Consider the following 26,569-nt stretch of genomic DNA (forward strand, 5'->3'; position numbering starts at 1 on the left):
GCATTAGGTGAGGCACTTCACCTCTTCTCTAATGTATACACAGCCCTACAAATTAGAGATTATTCCCATTGCACAGTGAGGACACTGACACACTTATTGAGTAAAAATAACTTGCCTAAAGTCACAGAACCAGGGTCAGAGCTAAAAGGCAGACTCAGATCCACTTCCAGGGATGTTTCTAACATGTCACTCTGACTTTATGTTTTATAATCATACCAAAAGCAAACCACTATTGACATCAAAAGCCATCTCCTAATGGTTATTGGATACTGACATTATATATGATATATTTCTTTCCTAGATCAGATGTGTTTTTATTCTAAAATTTGAAAATATTACCTATGAAAATGAAGATATATAATATTTTAAAAGGGCAAGTTATTTAGTAAATAAAGCAGCTTTATTATGCTTAAAAGGTGATTAAAAATACCCCTCCAAAATGAAGCACATAGGATTCCGATGACCATAGCTTTCTCGGTAAAGCCCACACGTGATTGAGTTCTTACATGCTATGAAAGTGGAAGCGTTCTGGTGAGCAAAGTTAAAACAGAGCTCCCCACAAACATCCCTGTAAACAGGAAAGCAATCATCTTTCAAAATCTTCCTGATCTGATCCAGATACCAATATTAGGAATCTTATGAAATCATCAATAAATTATGTCCTAAACTTTTCTTTGGATAGCAGTGTAATTATGCATGTAGCTTGCTACTGCCTCAATCAAGTCCTTTCTTTAAGAAGATCCTAAGAGTTTTTAAGAATTTTCTCTTTTTGCCAAAAGAAAAAAAAGGTGGGAACATGAAGAATAACAGTGGTTTGCCTTTAATTTTTATAGAGGCGCCAGGACAATGAAGACAAAATATAAATCCATTATCTCTAGAACATAATAGAGTAATTAATTTCATTAAAATTTCCACTGCTTTTTCTATGAACATTAAAACCTACAAGGTTTCCCCCCCAAAACAAAAGGATCTATTAAAAGATTTCCTACTTTGCACCTGTTGAAAGTGTTAATTTGTCAAAACTGGTTTAAAGAGTGCCCAATTCCTGTATTCCCTTATTAAGAGTTTCAAAACACATTTTAAGCCCAAGAACTTACAGTCCAGCTTAGTGTCTTCCATCCTAAAATCCTTCTTTCTTGATTGTTCTGCAACATATCTGCATGTCTTCCTCTTGCTTTGCGCTCCTCAGCCAGGCAAAGACCAAAGAATCAGGGACGGGGCCATTTAATAGTCCCAAGTATTATCTCTCACACAGCTCGAGGTACACTCAGGAGACAGGCAAAGGGTGACGAGACATGCAACTCTACAGCCACTGTTTTTTAAACAGTAACCTTGTTCACTGAACCAAGCAAAAACCGAGAAAGGCTTCTGTTCAAAAGAGCCAATGAAGCTCAAATGGGTGTGGGCTGGGAGCAGGGGAGGCCGTTCCTGGTTAAGAAATGGTTGCTAAACATCAGTTTGATCTCAGGGATTCAAACTCAGCTGGGGCCCCAAACAGGATGTGCATTAAACCTATATTAAAAAAGTTAATTGCTTACCAAAATCATCTAAATGTTATTTGCTCTGTTCCCGGACTCTTCTGCCTTTTGGTTTCCTGATGTATTAAAAATGACATTTAAAACCGTGAAGATTATGGCCGATTTTGTTCCCACACCAAAAGCATCTGAAAAGGGTGATCATTAAGAATTAGTCAAGCAGAGAGACCTCTGTTCTTTTTCTCCCTTCACTGAGGACAGACAGAGAGCTGTAGAAAAAAATGCATGAAATGAAGTTTCACTGCCCTTCAAAAGGTCCAGAAGATTGACTTGCTTTAGCAAGGGTTGAAAATTCTGAAGGCCTTCAAAGAGTAGAGGAAGAATAAATGAATATAAACGTAAATGTTTTAGAAATTATTTCTAGGTAAATGAAGTATAGATCCTCAGAATTTATCTTTTTCCAGCCCATGATAAATTGCATTATAAACTGAATTCGACATTTCTATCACAACTTTACCGTAGGCTTGTCTTTAAAAGGACTTTTTGTCTAGGAGCAGACATAGAGAGGGAATGAAAAGAGGATAATGTTAAGTCCTCACTGTCCCCTTATCAAATTTAAAAACATGTGACATGGGGGCCAGAGTACTTTGATTAAAACCAATTAACTTAAATTAGTTTGGGTGAGCAATGGGCCTGCTTTGGAAAAGGAAATTCAATGTTTAGAAAAAATAACTTCTTTCAAGCCTCTCCGAGTGGATGGACTTGAACCAGTAAAGAAACTGGACACAGGATATCTAAGATGTAGGAGGATCAAGCGCCCACCGGACTTGGCAATGAACCTTTTTTTTTTTAAAAAAAATATATTTTATTGATTTCTTACAGAGAGGAAAGGAGAGAGAGAGAGAGAGAGTTAGAAACATCGATGAGAGAGAAACATCGATCTGCCACCTCCTGCACATCTCCTACTGGGGATGTGCCCACAGCCCAGGTACATGCCCTTGACCGGAATCAAACCAGGGACCTTTCAGCCCGCAGGCTGACGCTCTATCCACTGAGCCAAACCGGTTTCGGCGGCAATGAACCTTTTTAATGCCCTCGGAACCACAGACTAGGAGCCAGTGGAATGCCAGGTGTAGTCCAGCACCATCCCAACACTTCCAGGGTTCCAGCATCACAGCTGCCTAAGTACCATCACTCCCCTTAACCAGTTGCTTTTATTTTCAAAAACAGCCTGTATGAATATAGACAATAAATATCTCCAGTGCAGGGTTTCCAACATGGCACTACTGACATTTTAGATGGGATGACTGCTTACTGGGGGTGGCAAGGGAGTGAGAGGACGCTGTCCTGTGTGTTCTAGGAAGTTTAGCAGCATTTCTGGCCTCACCTGCCATAACTAATGGCACCATAGCCACACACTCCTCCCCAGAACTGAGTCCATCAAAAAATGTCTTCAGACGTTGCTAAATATCCCCTGGGAGACAAAATTATTTCTGGTCAAGAAACAAAAAATCACAGCCCTAGTGTCTCCAAATCCATGGTGACCTTGTTCCCCAAGCAGGGCTAGAGTGGGGGATATAAACACAGACACTTAGAATATAAGTGCTTTCAACTGCTGCACTGCTCTATGGTTGTTGTTGCTGCTGTTCTGAGTAGACCTTAATGTTGCTAAGAGGGACGTGGGATTGACTCTGCTGGAAAGGCTGGTCAGTGTTCTCAAAGCTGTGACTGGAGGTCATAACCATGCCCAACGTGCCCCCTGGGCTCATGTTTGGTACAACAGCTGGGATGTACTCAAATACTGCCTAGATGTCTGAAGAAGTGGAAGAATTCTCTACTTCTGTCCAATCAAAGCAACCAAATCCATGAGACAGCATAAGCACTAACATAAGAAACATGTTGGCTACTAGTTTCAGGAATTTTTGAGGCATGTTATCAAGATATTAACTTATTTCCATAACTCCACACCCATAGATTCAGTTGGGCACCATGTTAGGACTGATACCTTAAATTACTTGGTAGCTCATTTAACCGCAACAAAGACAGGAACCATGAATTTATCAAACAAACAAAAAGTAACTCCGATTAGCAAAAAAAACCACAAAACAACTTTTCATTCCCTCCTTCAAAATCTATATATTCTTCAGACTCAAATGTACCTAGCTCAGCTCTGTACTTTCCAGTTCACTGAAGATTAGAAACACCCAGTATTGGGGGGACAAAAAGTTGTTATGAGAGGCTCCTAGGTAGTCTATACCTTCCAAAGCTTGACCTCCAAAAACAATCACCCAACACAGCTATGAGATTAATGTTCCTAGAATGCAAATCTGATCACATAATTTCTTTGGATGCCTCAATTTTCCTTGGGATCCACTCCAGCCCCCTTTGCACAAGATACCTGCTCTTCATGGTCTCACTGTGGCTTTTCTCACCATGTTAGCGGCACCACCGCTGCTTGCCTAGCCTCGAAACAACTGCATTCGGTTGCATTCCCCTGAACTCAATTTTCCTCTCACCATCAGTTGTGAACATGCTGCCACTTGAAGAAGCATCTCCCTTCGCCTGGCTGGGTTCCATGAGCCGTATTATCTCCACTTTCCATCAGCTCCTCGGGAAGCCTCCGCAGCGCCTCCCCTGCGGTGGCGCCCGTCCAGGGCACTGCGATCAGCAGTGGGCATAGCTGGGATTTAGAGATGGGAAAGAGAGGGGCCAATGGAGGAAGACCCTGCCTTCTGAACTATAGATTCTTCCTCCCATAAATGACATACTTAAACTTATTGATCGCCTGTCATAGGTCAGACATGCTTCTCAGGGCCTTTACACGTATGAACTGGTCTAATCTCACAAACCCTATTTTCATGCCAATTTTAAGATGCGAAAACTCAGATATACTGTGTAGAGTAACCTGTGGAAGCTAGTGAGTGGCAGACTCTATCTGCCCTCTGCCTGGGTGACTTCCCACTTCCGAGTGCCCAGGAAGCATCAGGCCAGGGTCGCCTGCTGATGAGAAATGACTGGTACGGCAAGCAGAGAAGACAGGCAGGGAAAGGCAGGAGGTGACATTGTGTGGAGACAGGGCACCATTCTTCCCTTGGGAACGACAGTTTGTAACTAACTGGGGCTGTATTCATCCGGAAAAACAGCTGAATGCTAACGAGAGAGGAACGAGAATAAAGGGTCTTGTATATGACAAGCGGCTCAAGGAGATGTCTATGTTTGGTGCATGGAGCAGTGGGTACCATCAATGACGCATCATCTGACACTGTAACTATCGCAGAAAGAGGCACATTTCCAACACCACCCCGCATTGTTCTTTCTCAAGTTCAAAGCCTCGGTGTGTCAGTTCAATTTTGGTTTCATCTTCAATACACAGCAAAACTATTTCAATGTAGAATACTGGCAGATGGATGAAGGCAGAAAGGATAGTCTATAATTCTGAATTAAGGAAATGGAAATCACTCTTCAAATATTATAAGTTTTTTAAAGATAATAAGTACACAAATCCTAAGAAATTAAGGGTAAATAAAAAACTTAAAGTAGATCTTACATAATAATCTGTAATTAACATAAAACACGGCACATATTTCGTAAGGGGACTTGAATTATAAACTAGACTACAGAATAGTTTTAGGAAAACTGAGGAGTCTACCTTCTTCCATTTTTTTATGCTTATTCATATCAATGACCAGCTGCTTGTCTGAGAGGCCTCCTCCAACTGCTCTGTGGTAGAGGCGATGATTCGTCAGCTCTTTGCTCCAACCTGAGTCCCCACTGTTATCCTTAAGTCTGCAGAGCACTCTTAACAGGGGAACATGTGGCAGAGGCTCCTGCCCTTCAGCATTTTCTCTCTCATTAAATCTGCTCATTTGTTACCTGCTTCCTTTTCCCCCCCTTTCCTACTATTCCCTCTTAACTTTGGGCTACTAATAGAGAAACCGGTTCTTATAAAATAGGAACTTTTAAGCTTCACCAAGAATTCTGAGATTATGAGATATCCAGTAGTGTTTTTGTTTTTAACAAAGCTTTATTCCACAGAAAATTGTGTGATCCAGCATTGTTTTGCACTCCTCAGAAAACAGAAGGGGAGGCTTGTGTGTATGTGTAATAACAAACATATGAATGAATACACACACACACACATACACAGAGATGAAGACCTAGTTGCTCTACATAGCTACTATGAAAGGAATAAAGTTGACTGAGTTAGTTTACTCTGGAATGCTCTATCGAAAGGGATCCCATTTGGTTTCTGTCCCTAGTACGTAGGTGACATGGAGCAAGTCATTTACTCTGTAGAACTGTAGTGTCACTATAGTATCCACCAGTCACACATGACTATTTAAATTAAATTAAAATTCTGTTCCTCAGTTGCACTAGGCACAAGTTAAGTGCTCAACAGGACATTGCTCATAAAATGGACACAAATGTAGCAGTAAATTCTCTTTGTAGATCAAATGTACTTGGATAAGCACATTGATCGGAAATTTAGGGGAAATCAAATTTAAAAGTCACCTGATTGCCTTAATAGACGGTAACTAAATTTGATGAGTTAATGCTCAATCCCACTGACTTTTTTATTCTTTAAAATATGAATCCATAATGCATTTTTACAGATGACAAAAATAGATATTAAACTCCATTAGTGGGCTCCACAAGTCTGTTGCGGATGAACATTTTCCCCCTCTTCCTATAACCCTGTGAAACACCAAGTACATCTAATGGACCAATTAGAGTGATAACCCATCAGAGCCTGTTCACTGCTATAGCTAAACAAACCGCTCTTAGAACAAGGATAACTGATTGTGAATGAAAATTCTCTCTCTAAATCCTGGACGTAGGAAAAACTGAGCAGGTATCTGCTCAGTGCACCGAAGTCAGTGGGAAATCACAAAAGTATGCAAAAGGCTAAGAGGTGTATTTGGGGGGAAATTCTATTGGGAGGGGGGAGAAAAGGGAAAACACTACATTCAAATCCTTCATAAAGTAATATATCAGGAGGCAGGCAAAATCATTAACCAGCCAGGAGTCTCCACCCTCGGCGATCACCAGGACAGGTCAGAGGTCACCAGAAGACGAAGCGGCCTCCTGGAAACAGAAGCAGTGCAGGTGTCGTAGATGGTGGTCTCCGTCGCTGCCCTTTACATCTCTAATAATAGATCATGTGGGTGTACCTACTCTGCTTTTTTTTCAGATTAAAATCTCTGCACATCATTTCTCTAATAGCAACCATATGGGAAGCATCTGTAGCTTTTCTCAATTCTAATTTTCATAAGCAGGGAAACATGGACAAAAATAGCCCGCAGCCTGTCAGAGCCACTACAGACTGACCTAGTTGGGCGCAGCAGGCTGAGTGCCTCTGAGCTGGTTAATCCTGCCCAGCTTGGAGGCTGCGGTGCCCCAGGGTCCCAGAGCAGAGTTTGCAGGGTCTTCACAATGTATGCGGTTATAGTTGAGGGGTCACACTTGGGCCTTTGAAACCATTTTAGCATGGATCGGACTAAACTCCCTACCACCATCTCCAATTCAATTGTGAAACAGGGAGATTTCTGAAATCCCCATTCTCAAAACAACAAAGATTTAAACGAACAAACAACAAAAATCCCTAACAATGTTAAATTGCAAATGCTAAAATGGGGAAAGTATCTGTAACACGTGTGGCCATAAAAAGGTCGGTAGCTTTTATTTATAAAAAGAAAAAGATTAAACACCCCAATAGGAAACAGCAGAAAAATAGACATGCAATTCACAAAAGAAAGGAAAATGCTAACAAGCATGTAAAAATATTTATCATCACCGGTAGTCTCAGAAATGCCACTTGAAACAATAAACCATCATTTATTTGCCCATAAAATCCACAGAAAACTCAAATAACAGGATATCAATCATAATTATTTTAGAAGAATGTTTCAAAAATGCTTCTGACACTAAGTGGAAAGAAAACAGGTTGTAAAACCATAATGTGCAATAATACACGTTTGTAAATACACACACTTTGTAGAGTTTACAAAGGCCAGAATATATATCAAAATGTTAACATAGCTATAAGTAGATGGTGGGATCACGTCTGATTTAAAGACAACTTTAATCCTTTCTTGCATTTTCTAAATGTCTCAATATTTATTAGTTCTCTTATTAGAAAAATGCACATTACATTTAAAATACTTCAGCAGTCACTCGTAAGAGATGCCTGGAGACTATTTCTGTTCATCATTTTCTGTGCTCCTGTTGTTAGTGATGGTAGAAAAGATGCTTGAGGTTGTACCACTAATACGGGCACTCACTTCTTGGGCTAATGTGGAGCTGAAAGTCCTGGTAAGAGGCATACTTATTCTGGGAAAAAGGTTTCTCAAAAAAACAAAACAAAACAAACAAACAAACAAAACAACCTCTCAAGACAGACAAGCCTTAAGATAAAGGGGCAGCTTATACTTTATATACTTTCACATTGTGTTCATATTTAGAAAATTATAACTTACTTCACAAAAGGCAAATTTCTGTAACTGATTTCATTTTCAAAAACCCTTTTTAAAAGTTTCAGGTAGCTTTTAGATAATATTTCTGTACAAGCTTTTCCACTTTTGAAAAAAAGACATATGCTAAGTATTAGCTTCTCTCACATTTTTATTCATTTTTTTCACCTCTGAAGATGGTGGTGACACTACTTTGGCTGTCTTTTAAGAAAGATTCCCACCCCCCTTTTTTTGTATCATAGGATATAGTGAAAGCAAATATGATTCTACATTTATTTTATAAATAGTATGTGCTCCCCCACCCAAATTATCACTAATATAAAATCCTACTTTGCTTATAAAATAGAAAATAGTGTCTCTTCCTGTCAAGCAACAAATCTGTATTATTCTTGCTGTGTGCCATGCCAGGCACTTCTTAGGTTCTTATATGCTATGAGAAATAGCTATGAAACATGATAGAAGACACATGCAATATACAGTTAGGAATTTTTACATTTTCACATGACCTGTGTCGATCCCTACAAAGGCCATGCTTTTTCCTTCACCACTGCTCTCTTTTTGCAATTTTCTTCAGATTTCTGATTTTAATAGGAACATGTCTCTAGTAGATTCTAATGTCCCTGGTAACATCGAAAAGGTTCCAAATTAAGGACATTTCTCTACTTTCCAAGAGTAAACTTTGTATCTTTTCATGACACTTCAGAATACATCTCCCCACTTGTGGGGAAAAAAAAAAATCAATGCATAAATTTACTTAAGTCTTGAAAAGCAACGCAGGCACCTTCAACTAGAAAAAGGTCTCTTTTTAAGTTGCTACTAACCAGGGAATGCCTGATTAACATCCACCCTTTATCCCCAACACTCATAATTCTGTTCTTTTCTTTTCCAATCCTGACTAAGCGTATAACCTCATTTTACCTCCTTATGCTAATTCCTTTTACTTAGTACTCTAGAATTCCTGGATAATTATGTAACATTAGATTTATTACACTGAGGACCTAGATGATCCTGCAGCCCCAGCCCCATGGCATTCTCCTGTTTTCTACCATGGATAGATGTACACAGAGTAGGGTGACCAACTTAAAAAAATTGCCAGCACACTGGTACGCAAAGGTAGACTAGGAGGGCTGACGGCATCCCGCACAACTTTTTGAGCACCTTATCTATTGTTTTAAGAATGAGGAAAAGAATAAGCAATGGGTAGCAGTGCACCTGGGGAAGAAGCATCATCTTCAGAGGCAGGAAAAATTAAAAACACTGAAATAGAAGACCGTGAAGAATTTAAATGATTGATAAGAGAGCTATGGATATCAAGAGAAGGAGATGATTTGTGATTAAAGTAATACGGTAATATTTAGTCAAACCTGAAATCTCAGGAGTTACACATTTATTTCAGAATAACATGATTTAAAACTAAATAAATGCTATCCTCAACTAATGGGTATTTTTTCCTTTTTAAAATCTCTATTGTTGAAAGTATTACAGATGTCCCCCTTTTTTCCCTACTGACCTCCCTCCCTGCCTCCCCACTTCCCCCCAGGCCTTCACTACACGATTGTGTTTATGGGTTAAGCATATATATATATATATATATATATATATATATTTTTTTTTTTTTCCTTTGGTTAATCTCTTCCTGCACCCACCTCCCCCATCCCTCTGAATTTCATCAGTCTGTCCCATGCTTCTATGTCTCTGGATCTATTTTGTTCATCATTTTATTTTGTTCATTAGATTCCACATATGAGTGAGATCATGTGATGCTTGTCTTTCTCTGACTGGCTTATTCCGCTTAGCACAAAAGGGCGTGTTCTTAACCAAGAGCATAGTTCCCTCTGCCAATATGGTTTTCTAATCTGAAGATTTAAAATCTGTTTTCCATATTCCGGTTGTGAAAAGCTAGTCAGAGTTGCCGAGGCAACAATGCAGCTCTTTACAAAAAATGAGAACAGCGAGCTCAGGACACCAAGCTTGCAGAAGCGTTGGCTATGCCACAGACAGAGTCCACAGGCACTTCTGAACTGGAGACAGCCAACAGGCATCCAATTCCACTTCCACAGATAACTGTCCTCATGAGCTGGCACCAGAAAGGCTTCGGGAGCCGGTGTAGAGTGAAAAGTCCTTCTATATCTACGTGCAAAGTCACAAATGGTAAAGTGCATTAGTCACTAAGCCTTCAGCAGCCTCATGCTGTAATTATTAATCCTGTAATTATTAAACTCTGCCTTCAAAACAGAAGTGACCCAAGCAACACGAGGAACCAAGAAAAGAAAATAACCAAGAAGCTTTTAAAAAATCCCACTTAAAAGCCATGAGGAAGTTTTTCTGAAGCAGCTAGATAAAATTCTGATAATGTAATTAGGCATATGAAATAACACATCCATGGGAAAGCTTTGGTTATTCTTACGTTTGCTTTAATACTGCAAGTATGTTAAAATGATAACGTTCAGATACCCTATGCCCTCAATTAATTAAACTTTACCTTTGTATGTTGTAAATAGCAAAAACAGCCAGTTCCAAAAAAAGAAAAGTCCACGATAGTGCTCTCTCATTATTTCCACACCTCATTACCATGTGTATAGATCTTCAGTAAGTACCCTCACTTCTCAATATTTCCCCCCACATCCAACCCACCAGAGGATCTGATGAGGGATTTTTTAAACCATTATGGAGTTGACTATATTTCAGTGTTATCACGCATGGCATGAATTGATTTTTCTTTTGGACATTTGTATTTTGCCTTTTTAATAGCTACACACACAAAAAATGCATCCCTTCCAAAATGTAATTTGCAGCATCAGAAAACAACATGGTCTTCTGGGTCCGAGTCTGAATTTATCCTTTCAGGATAAATGGGAGCAGAGACTACTGACATGCCCCACGTCTCCCCAGACACCTACCCGTGCTGCGTGGAAGGTGAGCTGACCTTGGTGCCGAGGCATATTCCCGTCATCACTGCTTTTAAGGGGCTGGAGTCCCATCATCCCCGACAGGCCAGTGCCTGCAGACTCTCCCCGCTTCAACTCCCCCCCACCGTGGGCATTCATCTCACCTACCCCTAAGCGTCCCTCCTTCTTTCTCCCCATAACCACTCCTCCTTCTGATGAAGAAAAACAAGCAGATGCATATTTAATACTGCACAGACTTCTGGCATTACTATAGGACTTTGTGATGTTTTTGTACTTCAATAAATTTCTCAAGTCCTAGAATCCGACTCTACCTTCCTATGTCATTTTTGCCATTAATAATGATGCTTCTGTAAGTGAAAGGTATTGACTACAAATTCTCAGACTACTGACTGTGTTTTTACAGAAAGAATTTTTTAATAAAAAAGTTTTAAAATTGCAAAAGCCTACATTTCAACAGATTTGTACTTTGTGTTATGCTGAACAACACAAAATTGCCATTTTAGGTAAAGAATGGTCAAATATGACAATTTCACATAGTTTAACTTAATACCTGACTCAATTTATGCCAATAATTTCAAGTGCCAAGATGAGTCATTTGTGCAAGATAGATGACAACCAGTGAACCTCTTGTTCCTGGGACAAGGCTTTTATGACTAGTGACCTAGATTTCATACCCGGCGAGGCCCAAACCCAGTCTATTAAATGGCATCACTCAGTTTATCATGACAACCACTTCAGACTATGCACAGCCATTAATCACACAACACAGATGAAGAAACACAAGCTGATGAGCAAACTATATAGTCCTTGCATAAGGTTGCATCACCAATAAGCAAGGACCAAAGCTGAGAATAAAACAAATAATAGAAGTCGAGCCGAAACCGGTTTGGCTCAGTGGATAGAGCGTCGGCCTTCGGACTGAAAGGTCCCGGGTTCGATTCCGGTCAAGGGCATGTACCTGGGTTGCGGGCACATCCCCAGTAGGAGATGTGCAGGAGGCAGCTGATCGATGTTTCTCTCTCATCGATGTTTCTAACTCTCTATCTCTCTCCCTTCCTCTCTGTGAAAAATCAATAAAATATATTAAAAAAAAAAAAAAAAAGAAGTCGAGATTTAATATCTCTCTCCTCTCTTAATTTTATTTTCAAAATCAATTTTATAGCCCATCCTTTTCGTGGGTTAGAGTGAATGGAAATCCTAGATTTAAATACTGAAATGAGCCAAAAAGCAAACGCCTTAAAGTGATGCTCCTGTAATCTTCCCCACAAGAGTGGCTGACTCCGTTTGGCTTCACATCTGATCTGAAAGAATGGCTTCAATGGGAAAACAGCAGAATACTCATGTTATAAGTGCATTCGCTTTGTACAATAAGTAATCACCACTGAGAACTTCTATATTACTTACCACCTATATTCTCAACATTTTACTAAGTTGCTGGGAAAATTGGAAAATAACAATAATAACAAAAAAACATCTCTGTCCTGCTCCCTTACCCATGAGCTTCTAGTCCATAGGAGATGACTAGGATATATAAACAAAGAGCTATCATGCAAGACATTGTGAATTTATAAACTACTGGCAGTAAGTATGACACATATGCAATAATTTATTTTAGTTTTTGGATTCAGTAATATGAAACATAGTATTGCACCTCGTGTCTTTATATAACTTAAGCATTCTTGAATTTGAAACTTATAATCATCCATCTTACTGGCCCCATCCAATCTTCTAATGAATGAAGAAAAATGTGAAAGTTTCTTTCAAATAAGCATGGTTTGTTGCAAATTAGGACATAAGATTTAAAAATATGTACAGCCTTTGCTCCACTAGTTCCCTTTCTTTGAGAGTTTGAGAAAAGGCATTTACACTTCTCTGTTGTCTGAGTTTTTTATGTGAAAAATAGAGGATTCATTCTGATTACTCAGTTATATCAGTTGGGTTGTAAAGATATAAGATGAATAATGTATTTAACTCATTTCCAAATTATAATAGGTACTATCTCCATACAAAAAGTATATAATATAATACAGCAAAATTTAATGAAAATAAAATTATACATCTTAATCTGGTTAGATGACCCGAGAAATTTTTCTGAAAATCAAAAGAGTTAAAGAGGAAATGTCAAATGATGTTTTCATTTAAAATATTCTCAGATAAGAGCAAAGGCAGTAGATTACAGTAACAAATAAATTACTTCACATCTGTTTACTTGAAAGGAAGAAATGCCACTGAACAAAAATTGTGTGCATACATTTACACATTTTGTTATGTAAAATTCATGGATCTTATGTTCTAGAATTAAAAAAAAATATGTTAGAATGAGTTTTAAAAGTTTAAATGCTTCTTATGCTACAAATTATAAAGGGCATACCTTACATCCCCAAACTACTTCTTTTGTCACATAAACATACTAGACCCATCTTTCTCTATTCAAGAGGTAAGGCCAATAGGAAATTCATGAAAAAGTTGGCTTTTTTTCTCCTTTAAAGAAGAAGAGATGTCCACAATGGGTTTCATGACCCAGGCCTTGGCAGGGTGGGGCACTGTGGCAGCTCACTCCTAGTAGCAGCTCTTAATTACCTATGATTGGAAGGGAAGCTGAGTTGTTGCAAAAGGAGACTCAATAAGTGTCCTCTTATGTGTCCTTCATTCCTTTATGTCATGCAATTAATGAAAGGGTAGGACAAGTTTTATGTCCAAACTATATGACGAGAACACTCAAACAAACAATGGGGAAAAGTGTAAATATTTGTCCATGTCATGTTTCTCTGGGTTTCCTTTTCTTTTTGCCCGAGACTGCAATTCCTCAAGACCTTATCAATTTTCATATATATTAGTAGTCTCCAACATATGAACACGGCACTTAACTGGAATTTAGGAAATAGTTCCCCCATAGAAACTATATTATATATATAGTCAGCTCCTAAGCTCATTTGAGCCACAATCCAATCCATAATCTAAAGCTGAGGACTACTGCCTTCAGTGATGCCACACAGCAATATTTCCATGGACCAGAGTTTCAACGTGAACTGCCAGGAACACAAGCCCTGTGGTATGAGGACAGAGCGTCCCCTAATTCCAAAGCCACACTGATGGCTGTCAGAACCTCTGGGTAAAATGGAAGGGCCTGGTTTCTGGAAGAAAGGAATAGTGGAACCATAAAGGCTACACTTCTTGGCCAAATAGCCCCTGGGTCATCTCCCAGGGCCTGCCCCTTTCTGGTCTTACAACCAATCCCTGAACAGCAGCCTCATCATCTCTAAAATATAATAATAATAGCTACTATTTACTTAGTGCCTAAAATTTCCATTAATAATACCATCTTCAAGCAAATTTAGTAAGTGCTGCTCTCCACCTCATTTTACAATTAAGAGGTCATAGAGCATGCCAGATGACACTCAGTTAAGCTTGGAGCCAAAATTTAAATCCGGATCTTGCCGTTTTTCTCTCTAGTTCTGAAGCCTGAGAGATTCCATCAAATCAGTCATTGTTAAGTTGGATTAAATGAAAATATTAGAGAATGTAGTCCAAATCCTGACACGTGGAAGATACTAAATGTGTCACCTTTTTCCTTTTCTTGGGAGTTGGCTGGAGTGATTCCTCTCCATTGTACAGTGATTTCTCCTCCTGGCTTCTTCCCTACCTTCATGCCCTGTACTAAGTACTTGGCAGAAGGACCCAGCTAGGTAATATAGCAAAATAGATATACTTTTTTTTCTCCTATATCCTTTCTCCTCTTCTTTCTATTCACTGAGATCGCACAGGGTGAGGGGTTTTGTCCGTTTCTTAGGTCATATGTCTTCTTGAGAATCTAATGAAAGCTACAGACTTTTTTGGGAAAAATGCATGAGGACATACACACATACTTTGTATTGATACTCACAAATCCACAAGTCTTATGGACCCAAGCAGTTTTAGGGAATCCCTCTTAAGAAACTCAACCACAAAGAAAGAATTCTATATTTAGATTCTTATACTCTAAAGTTACATCTATCTGCCTTTTAGAGGAACATCCAAGAACTGTAGAGTTCACCATCAGCTTGGTGGTGGAAAGGACAGAGTAAATAGGACCTGTATGTGGGGCAATGGATGCAACTGAGGACACTGGGAATTCAGGGACCTGCCCGCTGCAGGGACAGGGAGATGGGAAGGAGAAACAGTTACAGGATTTATGCACTTTTCTTTCCCATTGATTTTGATCAAGATAGTACATCCATTGACTCTAGAATGAAATGAAACCCAAAAGGCTGTGTGTGTCTTGGTGCTCACAAGTGTCTGCATCTATATGAGAGTGCTTGTCTGTGCAAAGGAAATGGATGGAGAAGACTTGGAGGTCGGAGGGAGAAGAAAGGTATAGTCCCAGACATCAGTTAAGAGGGAACAGATTGGTAATGGAGGAGAAGGAAAATTGTGTAAGCAGAGAGATCCCACAAACTGATGGGTCACTTGGCCTGGGTGGCTGTACCTACAAAGTATGTATTTATAAAGAATAAATGCTTTAGGGGACTCTTTCTCCCTCCCCATGTGGGAGTCTGTGCTGTGAGAATCTTTCCCTTTCCCCACGTGGGAGTCTGTACTTGTTCTTAAATAAATTACTATCTTTGCTATACAAAAAAAAATGGCATAAAAAATGAATAAATGCTTTAGAACAGCCGGTGTATATAGCTCAGTGGTTGAGCTTTGACCCAGGAAACGGGGGTAGCTGGTTCGATTCCCAGTCAGGGCACATGCCCAGGTCGTGGGCTCAATCCCTGGTAGGGGTGTGTGCAGAAGGCAGCTGATCTACGATGTTCCTCTCTCATCAATGTTTCTATCTCTCTATCCCTGTCCATTCCTCTCTCAATAAAAATCAAAAATTATATTTTTTAAAAAAGATAATGCTTTAAATACTGTTTATATACAACTATGCTTGAGTATACATTGAATATAAATATGTGAATGTGCCAGAATGTGACCTCTACTTTGATCCAAGAACCTCATTTATTACATGTTAATGAAAATGCATTCTAATAAAGATAAGAGATGTTTGAAATCATCTAGAATATCAAAGGCAATATTTTAATCGGCTTAGGAAAGATTTATTTTGCAACTTCTGGCAAATGTATATACTAATCTTTTCAGCAATTTATTTGCACAGCCCAGTTGAAGAACCTCACTAAGTTGGCTGTAATGATGTAGGGAGGAATTTCTGAATTATATCCTCTTAGGTGCCAAATATAAAATACAAACCTGGCATTTAGTACTTGCTTTAAAATGTAACATGCACATAGGTACACTTAGAAATACATTGGGAGGAAAAATAGACTGTGCATTTGCATATAAGCCTGACATATTTTCCCACCAGTATTCCACACACATCCAATCACAGATGCTCTGAGGTCAGAGAACTCCAGCAGCTGTGGCTGACTGACAACACAGCGCCTGGTGAGCCATGTCTAGGCTCTTCTGCAATCCACTCCTCCCACCAGGAGCTGGGGTCTCTTTCCCTACTCCCTGAATCTGCACTGGGCTTGGGACATGCTCTGACCATGTTCTGTACATGACAGAATGACCTTGTATGACTTTCAAAGCTAGACCAGAAGAAGCCTTGCTGGTTCTGTTTTCACTCTCTTGGAATGCTTCCCTGAGATCACCTGTCCTAATAAGTCTAACGAAAGGCCACAGGGAGGAGAACCCAGGTACCCTAGTAGGCAGTCACCACGAACTGCCCGGCAATGAGTGAGGGCATCATGGACCATTGTGCCCAGCCGACACTCTAGTTCAATGTAGCCCATGAATGAGTCCAGGCCAAACTGGAAGAATAATCACAAAGTTTGACCACGGAATCATTAGAAATAGTAAATTGCTGTTGGTTTAAACCATAGTTTTGGGTTGGTATGTTGCACAGCAATGGTTGACTCAGTAATATTTAATAGAATTTGAACATTGTGTTATGTTGTGAAGCTCTATTTCCTTTAGGCCTGACCTAATGTTTTCAGCCCTTCAGCTCTTTCCCCTGGACATGAAATGTCAGCCTGACTCTTCTGCAGTGATGCACTAGGAGGTACCGGAGACTTCCAGGTGTGGGATGTAACGCTCTGGGCTGGTTAAATGTCATACCTCCTGGAGGCTCAGAAATACACAGATGGCCTTTTGAGAGTCTTCCTGGACTTGCAATAAACAGGTTGAAAACTAATTATCTTACTTGTGTTTATTAATTTCTCTTAAATTTATGTACAGCACACATTTATGTCAATATTTAATATTAGAAGTATTGTAGGTCTTTATTTAGAAGTTAGGTGATATTTTTATGACCAGAAACATGCTGTAGGAACTTAACTGTTGTTTATCACAATTAGCCTATGATAAAATTGGTTTCATTATATATCATTTCACTTAAACTCGTAATTTCCAAGAACCTATCAATGATATTAAGTGAGGACTTACTATACTGACTACATAAGCCACTGTCTTACCTAAAGAACCACAACCAGGATCTTGCCTAGAACTTAGAAGGAAGTGCATGAGATGCAGCTGAAAGACATGTAACAAAAAGGATCCAAAGAAAGGAGAAAAAAATAAAACCCCAACACCTATAATATAGGACAATGTTGCAAAATATTAAGAGTAATATTTAAGAGTGTGAACTTTAGAGGCACAGACTTGGATTCTAATTCAGACTCTAGCACTTCCTAAGCTGTGAGATCCTGAACAAGTAATTTAACCTGAGTCTCAATTCAATCATCTGAAAAGAGTTATCTTTAGTCATAGGATCACTGTGAAGATTAAAACAAAATTATCTACATAAAGCACCTGGTACAAAGTACTCAAAAAATATGGTCAATTATTAAACAATTATCCTGATAAAAGTTCTAAATTCCACAGGTTTCACTGGCATCCCAGGCTGGGAAAACTGTTGCACACAACCTCCAAATTGTTTCTTCAAATGGAATTTTCCTCCTCAATTCCTTCTTTATGGAACATACTGATAATATATTTTTTAATTTCTTTATTAATTACATATTACAAATGTCTTTATTAATTACATATGTGTCCCTACATACTGATAATATTTGACGTGTTTTCCAGTTAATCCCCACATGTAAGTGCACTTGTATACAGAGGGAGGATTTGTTGAGCTATTGCCTAGAGTTGTCTCAAGTGTAAGTAAAAGGCCTTTCACTAATCTTGAATCATTTTGGAACTAACTCTAAATAAATTAAATTCTCTCCAGGTTTTATATTAATGTGAGAGATACTATCATCCTCTAACAATAGGAGTGCTCGAGTAGTCAAGTGTTGTACTGGTGGTTATACTACTAAGGGTTTCTAGCTGGCTCCTCAAGGGATTTGCATGGCTAGAAGGAGACTTCTGATTAAGCAGATTCTCATAAAGCAGGTGTTCCCAAATCGGCTATGATTTATAAGCAATCACATACTCCAATCTTAAACGTTTCTCTACATTTTTGTTTTAAGAAGAGTATAAGATCATCTTTTATAAACCATAATCAAAACATTTTCTAGCACTGTCAGGGAACATAAGCTTAAAAATAATTTGGAGGAAAACGTTAGGTAGCATAATCACTAGTAGATTTTAAAGCAGAATATCTTTCCAAATCATTGGGAAGATGCACAGAAAAAAGACTGGAAGAAAATACACCCAAATGTCAACAGTACTTTCTCTCAATGATATAATCATTGTGATTTTTTTAAGTCTCTTTTTAACAAAAATTTCGCATTTTACAAATTTGCTAAAAATAACCACACGCTACTTCTCCACTGAGTGAAGAAAAAGAGAGAATATAATTTCCAAAGCAGAAGTGACAAAGTACAAATTTGTCCTTATTCATTTGCGTGTTGAAATAGTTTAACATGTCCGACATTTCACTTAAGTCACACTGATGTAGTGCCAGAAGGAGCAGGACAGTGACAGTCACTGTGAGGCTCTGGGCAATGGACCTCCTAAGGTGACCTCCTCGCTGTAAATTCTGAGGGACGTGGGTTAGAAGAGTTGGCTCCCCTTCCAGATCTTACCATATCACTGGAGTAGAACAAGGTGGCTTGGAGTCTGAGAGAGGTGTCTGAACACTGGTCCACCACTTACTGGTGTGTTGTTTTTGGCTCATTGTTTCACCCTGGAGCTTCAGTATTCTAACTGTGTAAAAGAGAGCTAAAAATCTTCCTTAAGAGAATTTTGTGCGAATTAAATGAGAGAGAACACATGGAAAAGTGTCCCTCGGGGCCTCTCACGTGGTAAACACTCCGTTCACAGTGCTGGCCCTCATTTCTCCTACTAACTGAGCGTTATAACGCTGGAAATGGAAACATTTTCAGACCTTTCTTTCCATTCCTTTCTCTTTAATCGTACACATCATTTATTTTACCCCCATGATTCATTTAAATTCTCAGTCCCAATGTCTTTTATTATATACACACCAAACAAGTAATTTACAGAATGATTAAACCATAGCATGACTTCGCTTTCACTGCACTTATTCCTCCAGAATACAGAAAATAAACAGGCCCACCATGGCGGGCTCACATGCAGCTCTCAGATAAGGCCCCAGGAGAAACACCGAAGTCCCCATCACACTCATCGGAACATCCATACGGAAGGGGAACAGAGTCTGTGCATGAGGCTGCAGAATCAAGGAAGACCCGCCCCACGAATTCAGCGGGCCAGGGGCAGCCAAGGCTTCATGGACCAGGGCTGGGCACTCACTGAGGTAGTATCTGCTTCCAGCTTCCACAGCAAGAACCAGGTAAGGCTAAAGTGTTTTCTTTGTGCATTGTTCACCAGCAGTCAAGTTAGGTTTGTAGACTTTGTTATATAGCAGGGGTTCAAGTGTGACATTCAGAAAAATTCAGAAGTATCAGGACTTGTCAGAGAATCTACCAGAGGCCATTTAAAAAGTGGCTCAGTTGGTAGAGTGTCATCCTGTGCAACCAGAGGTCAATGGTTTGATTCCAGGTCAGGGCACATGCCTGGGTTGTTGGCTTGATCCCCAGTAGGGACATGCAGGAGGCAGCCAATTAATAGTTTTCATCCACGTTTCTCTCTTTCTCCCTCTCCCTTCCTCTCTCTGAAAATAAATAAAAACATTTTTAAAAAAATCTAACATCCATTTGCAACGGACAGGTCACAGCTTTGGTACCATGCGGTGGCAAATGAAGAATTTCCTAAATGGTGCTTTGCACACGTGCAAACACAAACACTACAAAATTTCCTAAAGTGGTGCTCCGTGTGCAGCTGACACATATGCCCCACACAAAATTATTCCCTGGTCAAATAAATCCAGAAAATTCCTTTTTTGGTGAGTCAGAATAACATATTAAATGCCCCTACAAGTCCTGCAGACAAGAAATACATGTCCTAAAGTGATCTGAATTAGAATCCCTCTTGTGTTGAAACACCCATTAACATCCTGCAAAAGGTGACCCCTGGAACACCAGTTTGGGAAACCCAACTTTACAGCATGTCTGGTGAAGCAGTGCATGGCAGAGCACCAGCAGGGAAGGTGCCTTACGGATGCAGGTGGCCTTGTTTGTGAGCACATCAGACACTCCCTGGGAAATGCTCCAAAATTTGGGAGGGATACTCTGTCAGGGCTAGAGGTCCTGAATCAGTAAGTTAGAGCAATGACCAAGGTGGCTTTAAATGATAAGTATAATAATAATTAGACTTAATTTAGTATGATTATGCTAAGGACAGCTCTCCTCCCAGGAATTCAGATTGTACCCTTATAATTTATATAGAGAACACAGATACTTTTTCATTTCCAGCAAAGAAACTTTCTTTTTCCAGGAAAATAAGGCACCCGTACATGTGTCACGACATGTTGTTGAGCTGAGAGCACAACTGCAGCCTCCAGACGCGCAGTCTGCAAGTCTATGCTTCCTCCGGTTACTAAAACAGCACCCACAATAATAAAGGAAAACCCACAGTCAGGTATAGCGAACTCCCTACCTTTTAATTATTCATGCTAATGCTTTGCATGGGTAGACTTTATACTTTACAAATGCTAATCAGGCCCAAAGATTACATGAATAATGGAAAGCCACAGATAATGACCAGATCGGATTTTAACAATGTTTTCAACGCATGCTCTCCCCAGAAATCTTCCCAAACACTGCCTCTCCTCTCCCCTCCACTTGTAGTCTTCATCCTAAAAGAAACCTTAGTATAATTAGTTTTATCAAGAAGGCCCACCTAACTTTTATATCCTTTGCTTTTTCTCTGGAAACCCAATAGTAGTGGTGCTGAATGACCAAAAGGAAGAAGCAATAAGAAGAGAAAACCCCAAATGCTCAGGCCCATGCTAGTAAACGAGATGCACTGTTCAAGAAGGGGAATGTGAACCCGCTCGAATGCCCCGGCGCCCTGTCAGTGGAGATGATCACTGCCCTCCCTTCGGTTCTGCACGGTGGAGGTACCATCTGTTTCTCTTCCCAGTGACTCAACATCCCTGCCAAGAACAATGAGCTTTAAACCAGATTGCTGATGCAGTAGTTTCCCTGCCCTCTTCCAAGGGGAAAAACACCTAAACAATGCTGGTGTTCCCATTATTTAAAAAAATCTACTTTAGCCAGTGTCCAATTTTACTCATTAAAGCCAAGTGTCATTTCATACCAACCTAACTGGCAAAAATCTAAGTCTTACTAAATCCGGTCTAGGATATGGGGAAAGGTGGATCCTCGTATAATATAAGGGGGACTATGCTGATAAACTATTTTGGAAAGCAATTTGGCCTGTGAAAGTGCACATACCACTTCTAGAAATATACAGAGAAACCTGCACAAATGCCCAAGGAGAAATCTATAAATGGTTAATGCAGCACAATTTGTAGCAGCAACAAGGCAAAACAAAACTACACTAATCGACGTCTCTGTCCATCAGTTGGGGAATAGTAAGTCAACTGCAGTAAAGTCATATTAAAGAATTAAACTATGGTAAACTCACATTGCAGAATTCTGGACACTGGTTAAAACAAACTATATTGATCACTTTCGATAGGTATTTATTTCAAAACTTAAGCGAGGAGAAAAGTACAAAATAGTAAATCGATACATTAATATGATATAATTTATATCAATTTAAACACACAAATGATATTATTTATAGGGATAGGGATATATGTATGTATGTGTGTGTATATATATATATGTAGTAAAAGTTCAGGAATAGACAGGAAGAGTGCATGTTAATCTCCCTGAGAAGGAAAAAGGGAGGCAGGAACGGAAGGAGACAAGACCATGGAAGGATACATAGTAAACTATGACATCAGCTATAATATTTTATTTACATTTCCCATAAATATTATATATATTTAATACCAAGTATTTAAATATTTTTAAATGGTCTAGGTCCCAGGTATATGGATATTTATTATGTTAGCTTCTCTGCTTTTTTATGGTTTTTCTTAAAATAATGATTTTCAAAATATTATAAATTACAACTCCCCTTTAAAGGTCAAAATGTTAATTTTTGTATATGGAGACAAACTGTAGTCTAGTTTCATTCTTTTTCTTTCCAATTTTCCAAGTACATTTATTAAAGAGGCTTTCTTTTCTCCAATGTATGTCTTTGGCTCCTTTGTTGAAAATTATTTGCCCATATACATGTGAGTTTAATTCTGGGCTCTCAATTTTGTTTCATTGATCTGTGTCTGTTTTTCTAACATAGGGGGGCATATTTCTTCTGTGCATATGTTTTCAAATTTGGGGGGTACATCTACCCAAAAGTAATTTGAAAAGATTTATTCACAAAGATACATGCACCCCTATATTTATTCAACATTATTCACAGTAGCCAACACATGGAAACAACTGAAGTGTCCTTCAATAGATGATTGGATAAAGAAGACGTGGTGATAGATATACAATGGAGTACTACTCATCCATAAGAAAAGATGAAATACAATCATTTATGACAACATGAATCAATCTTGAGAACATCATGACTACGTGAAATATGTCAGACAAAAATAGCCAAGAACCATGTGATTTCACTTATATGTGGGATATAAAACTGAAAGAACAAATGAACAAACAAGAAAAACAAACAAACAAAAACTCATAAACACAGACAACAGTATAATAGTTACCAGAGGAAAGGGGAGAGGGGGGAAGAAAAAGGAAAAAGGAGGTCAAATATATGGTGATGGAAGAAGATTTGATTTTGGGCGGTGGGCACACAGTGCAATACACAGATAATGTATCATAGAATTGTACACCTAAAACCTACATAATTTTATTAACCAATGATACCACAATAAATTTAATAATAAAAAATAAAGGCCAAAATGAAGGCTAAAACAGCAGACTAAAAAAATTATATAACTTTACAATAATGTTTAAGCTGAAAATGAGTTGGGTTATCAAGCCAGAAAGTAGTATCTGCCTGAATATTGCCTTAAGAACACAATAATACATTATAATTTCAAACACACTTGAGTGTCTTCTTTTTTCTGTGGCTGATATAAAAGTGCTGTTTGGCTCCCAATGCTATTATCAAAGTAATTGTCAAGGATAATGAGTTTCAATAAAAATATTTGCTATAGCCATACAATCACTAGGCATCTGAGATTATTTTCATGTTATAAAAAGTAAATGTAGAAGAAACATAACCTTTATTTAATTGATCCTTATTGAGCAGGTACAACTTTCTTTTAACTTGTTTCAAGTGTTCTAAAATTTAGAAGTCTCAGCAGAAATGCTGGTTTTTTAAGAACTCTTACAATAAAGCCATCGAAATAAGAAAATTTTCCAAATAACCTTCACTACATTTACATGTTAGCTTGTTAGTGCCAAGTACAGTTACAGCACATTTCACATAGTTCCACCCGGTTGTTAATAGGTGTTGCTATTATCCCTGGCTTCTGGATGAAGCAGTAGACACAGAATTGTTCAGTGCCTTGCCTGAAGCATACAGTAAGGAGGTGGTAAAACGGGCTCCAGAATCCAAGTTATTAATTCCTCCACCACATTGCCTCCAGGAGACCATGACAATGCTGCTCAGATGCAAGTGGTCTCAATGCAACATTTACTTTGACATACAATCCTTGATTTTAAATTTCAGAGATACTTCTATTACATTAAAACCTGACTTGCTCATTTTACCAGTCAGAAAACTTGGTTTTCACGAGTTGGACTACACTATCAAAGACCTGTCACATCATTAGACATCCTGAAGTATTACTGTGATTCTAAGTAGGAGATCTTCATAAGCACCAGGAAAAGGAAATTGATTTTTCTCAATCTGTTAATGTATCAGAGATCAAGCATTCTGAATTTTGGCACCAATACATTCTGCCATCCTAATTGTTCTAAGCTATATATTGATCCAGTATATTTACTATGGCTTCACACAGGGATGTAGGCTGTTTGTCAATCACCATCTTAGAAGAATGAACTCTAAGTGTCAGGGCCACAAGGGAAGAAGCAGATAATGCTAAATGCTACAGGCTTGTCGGGGATGAACCATCAATCATAAACCAAGATGGCTTTTTTTTTTTCCTTTCTGTTTTAACTTTCCCACTAAAACATCACAGTAAAGTTTCAAGATAAAATATGCTGGAAGAAAATGGAAATAGCCACATATTCAGGAAAAAAAACATTCCTATTACCTAGAATCATTAAAGAGACCTTAATCTTGGAAGAACCAAATCTAGGACAAAGGGAATGACTAAGTGGGCCTCCACTGTAATGACTAAGAAAGGAATTCAGAAGAAAGGAATTCAAGAAACACCAGAGTCCTGAATTACAACTTTGCTTTTTAATGCATCACCTGAAAGTAGTATGGCCTCATTCTTTAACCCTATTCATTCAAAGTAGTAAGATATAGACCAGTAATGATATTAACTCACTCATGAAGCATCTACAGTAGTAATGATGCACAAGAAATGATCAAGACATTCTCAGATGTGGCCTGGAGCATTCAATTTATGTTTCTCCTACCTATTATGCTTCACCATAAATCATGTCACTATCCACATAACTGTAATCACCCTTTGGCACTGGGATTTAGGTAAATCCAATGTTGGTGGCCAATAGTCACTTAAAATCTTACCCTTTTCCTTCTCCAAAATCACAATAAACAAAAACAGTTCTTCTCTTTTCCATCATTGAGTTTTACTTAGAATAATACAGGCAATATATCTTTCTACTTATTTTCTCCCTCTATTCAAGCAAGTAAACTATGACCTAGAACAGTGATGGCGAACCTTTTGAGCTCGGCGTGTCAGCATTTTGAAAAACCCTAACTTAACTCTGGTGCCGTGTCACATATAGAAATTTTTTGATATTTGCAACCATAGTAAAACCAAGACTTATATTTTTGATATTTATTTTATATATTTAAATGCCATTTAACAAAGAAAAATCAACCAAAAAAATGAGTTCGCGTGTCACCTCTGACACGTGTGTCATAGGTTCGCCATCACTGACCTAGAAGCTAAATTAATACAGCCTCAATATTCATAGCAAAGTGTCAGAAAGTGCTAGAAGAGTGAGGTAGAGTAAATGAGACATGGGGCGAACACCAGCTACAATGTGATCTGACTAAAACAAACTGGCCAGCAGCAGCAAGGGTTTGTCTGGGGGCCAGAGAACAAGAAAGTGGAACAGACTCAAGTACGTTCACAATAACACTCTGCAGCCCTAAAGAAGAAAGAAGAGATTATGTGGGAATACTCAGAGCCTGCAAGGAAGGCCCAGGCATCATTCCAAGTGCATTGTTGAAATGGCCATCCATGAGTTCCAGGCTTGAAAAAAAAGGACAAGTGAGTTGGAAGGATACTAATACCAGTGAGAACACAGAGGGTTCACTAGCCTAGGGTTCATGCAGAGCATGAAGGGTTTGGGAGCTGTGAGACCATGGTGCAGGTAGGAGGCTGAGTTCACATATCTGGTAATACCTAGCACATTGTCAACATGAGGTGGACACAAAAATCAGCGTTGGCTTCATCTGCAGTTTGTAGGTGCCTCGGGGGATTTCGGAGTTCGTGATCATGTAGGTGGAGTGGCGGTAACAAGTCCCAACAGAGACCTACACTGCTGGCTGGCTGGCTAAATGAAGTTGAAATGAGGCCATGTAGCACCAAAGTAAATGACAATGTCACTGCAACTTGTGGCAGTGGAGTAAAGATGATTTTGAAGTCACGTGGATTGTGAGAAAATGTTGTAAAGTTGACTGATGATCGGGAGTCTTGACCCAAGTGGCCAATTTGGAGCTCCATTCATAACGAATGCTAATGCTAATGTAATAGTATTTTAAACTACAAGATGGATAAAGGGGTGCTATAATGAACACCACCAAGTAAGAATTAGGAAAAGGACTCACAGCTGCAGTGTCAGAAGAATCAGGTAACAAACATAAAAAGGAAATGTGATTCCTGAAAGAGGCCGAAAGGGACCCAGAATGCCGAGGTTTTGAATCCTAGAGTCTCTGCATCTTTCCACACTGCTGGCTGAAAGGTCTGCACCAGGAACTGTCTATCTAAAAAGAACCTGTTTTTCTGGGCCTTAAAAAAAGGCTGATGCAGAGACAGTATTATAAAAGAGAGGCATGAAAGGGAAGTTCTGCAGGTGGCTTAATGAGATGCACTGGAATGGGTGGGGAACCGAGGGAACCTGACTAGGAATACGTGGGACTGCCAAGTTCACAGTAGCTCCGTTCTTGCTCCCAAATGTTTTCTAGTCCACAAAGGACCGGGTGGAGTGGGAGACACTCGTCAAAG

At 39.0% G+C, this 26,569-nt stretch overlaps 1 protein-coding gene across 7 annotated transcripts in view; it reads right to left on the reverse strand.

The window, feature by feature from the left end:
- MAP7 (microtubule associated protein 7) overlaps nt 1-26,569 on the reverse strand; it is a 138,335-nt gene that overhangs the window by 87,223 nt on the left and 24,543 nt on the right. Inside the window, exon 1 of one of the 7 annotated variants that reach the window (XM_070417757.1) lies at nt 1,098-1,209. The exons of the other annotated variants lie outside the window; for them this stretch is intronic. Within the exon in view, the coding sequence (XP_070273858.1) occupies nt 1,098-1,119 (22 nt within the window). The 5' untranslated portion in view covers nt 1,120-1,209. Of the gene's footprint in view, nt 1-1,097; nt 1,210-26,569 lie in introns of those variants that run through there. 7 annotated transcript variants of the gene reach the window in all.

The sequence above is a fragment of the Myotis yumanensis genome, unplaced genomic scaffold, assembly GCF_028538775.1.
Source record: "Myotis yumanensis isolate MYYU_CA2020_CCGP unplaced genomic scaffold, mMyoYum1.0.hap1 SCAF_6, whole genome shotgun sequence".
Taxonomy (NCBI): Eukaryota; Metazoa; Chordata; class Mammalia; order Chiroptera; family Vespertilionidae; genus Myotis; species Myotis yumanensis.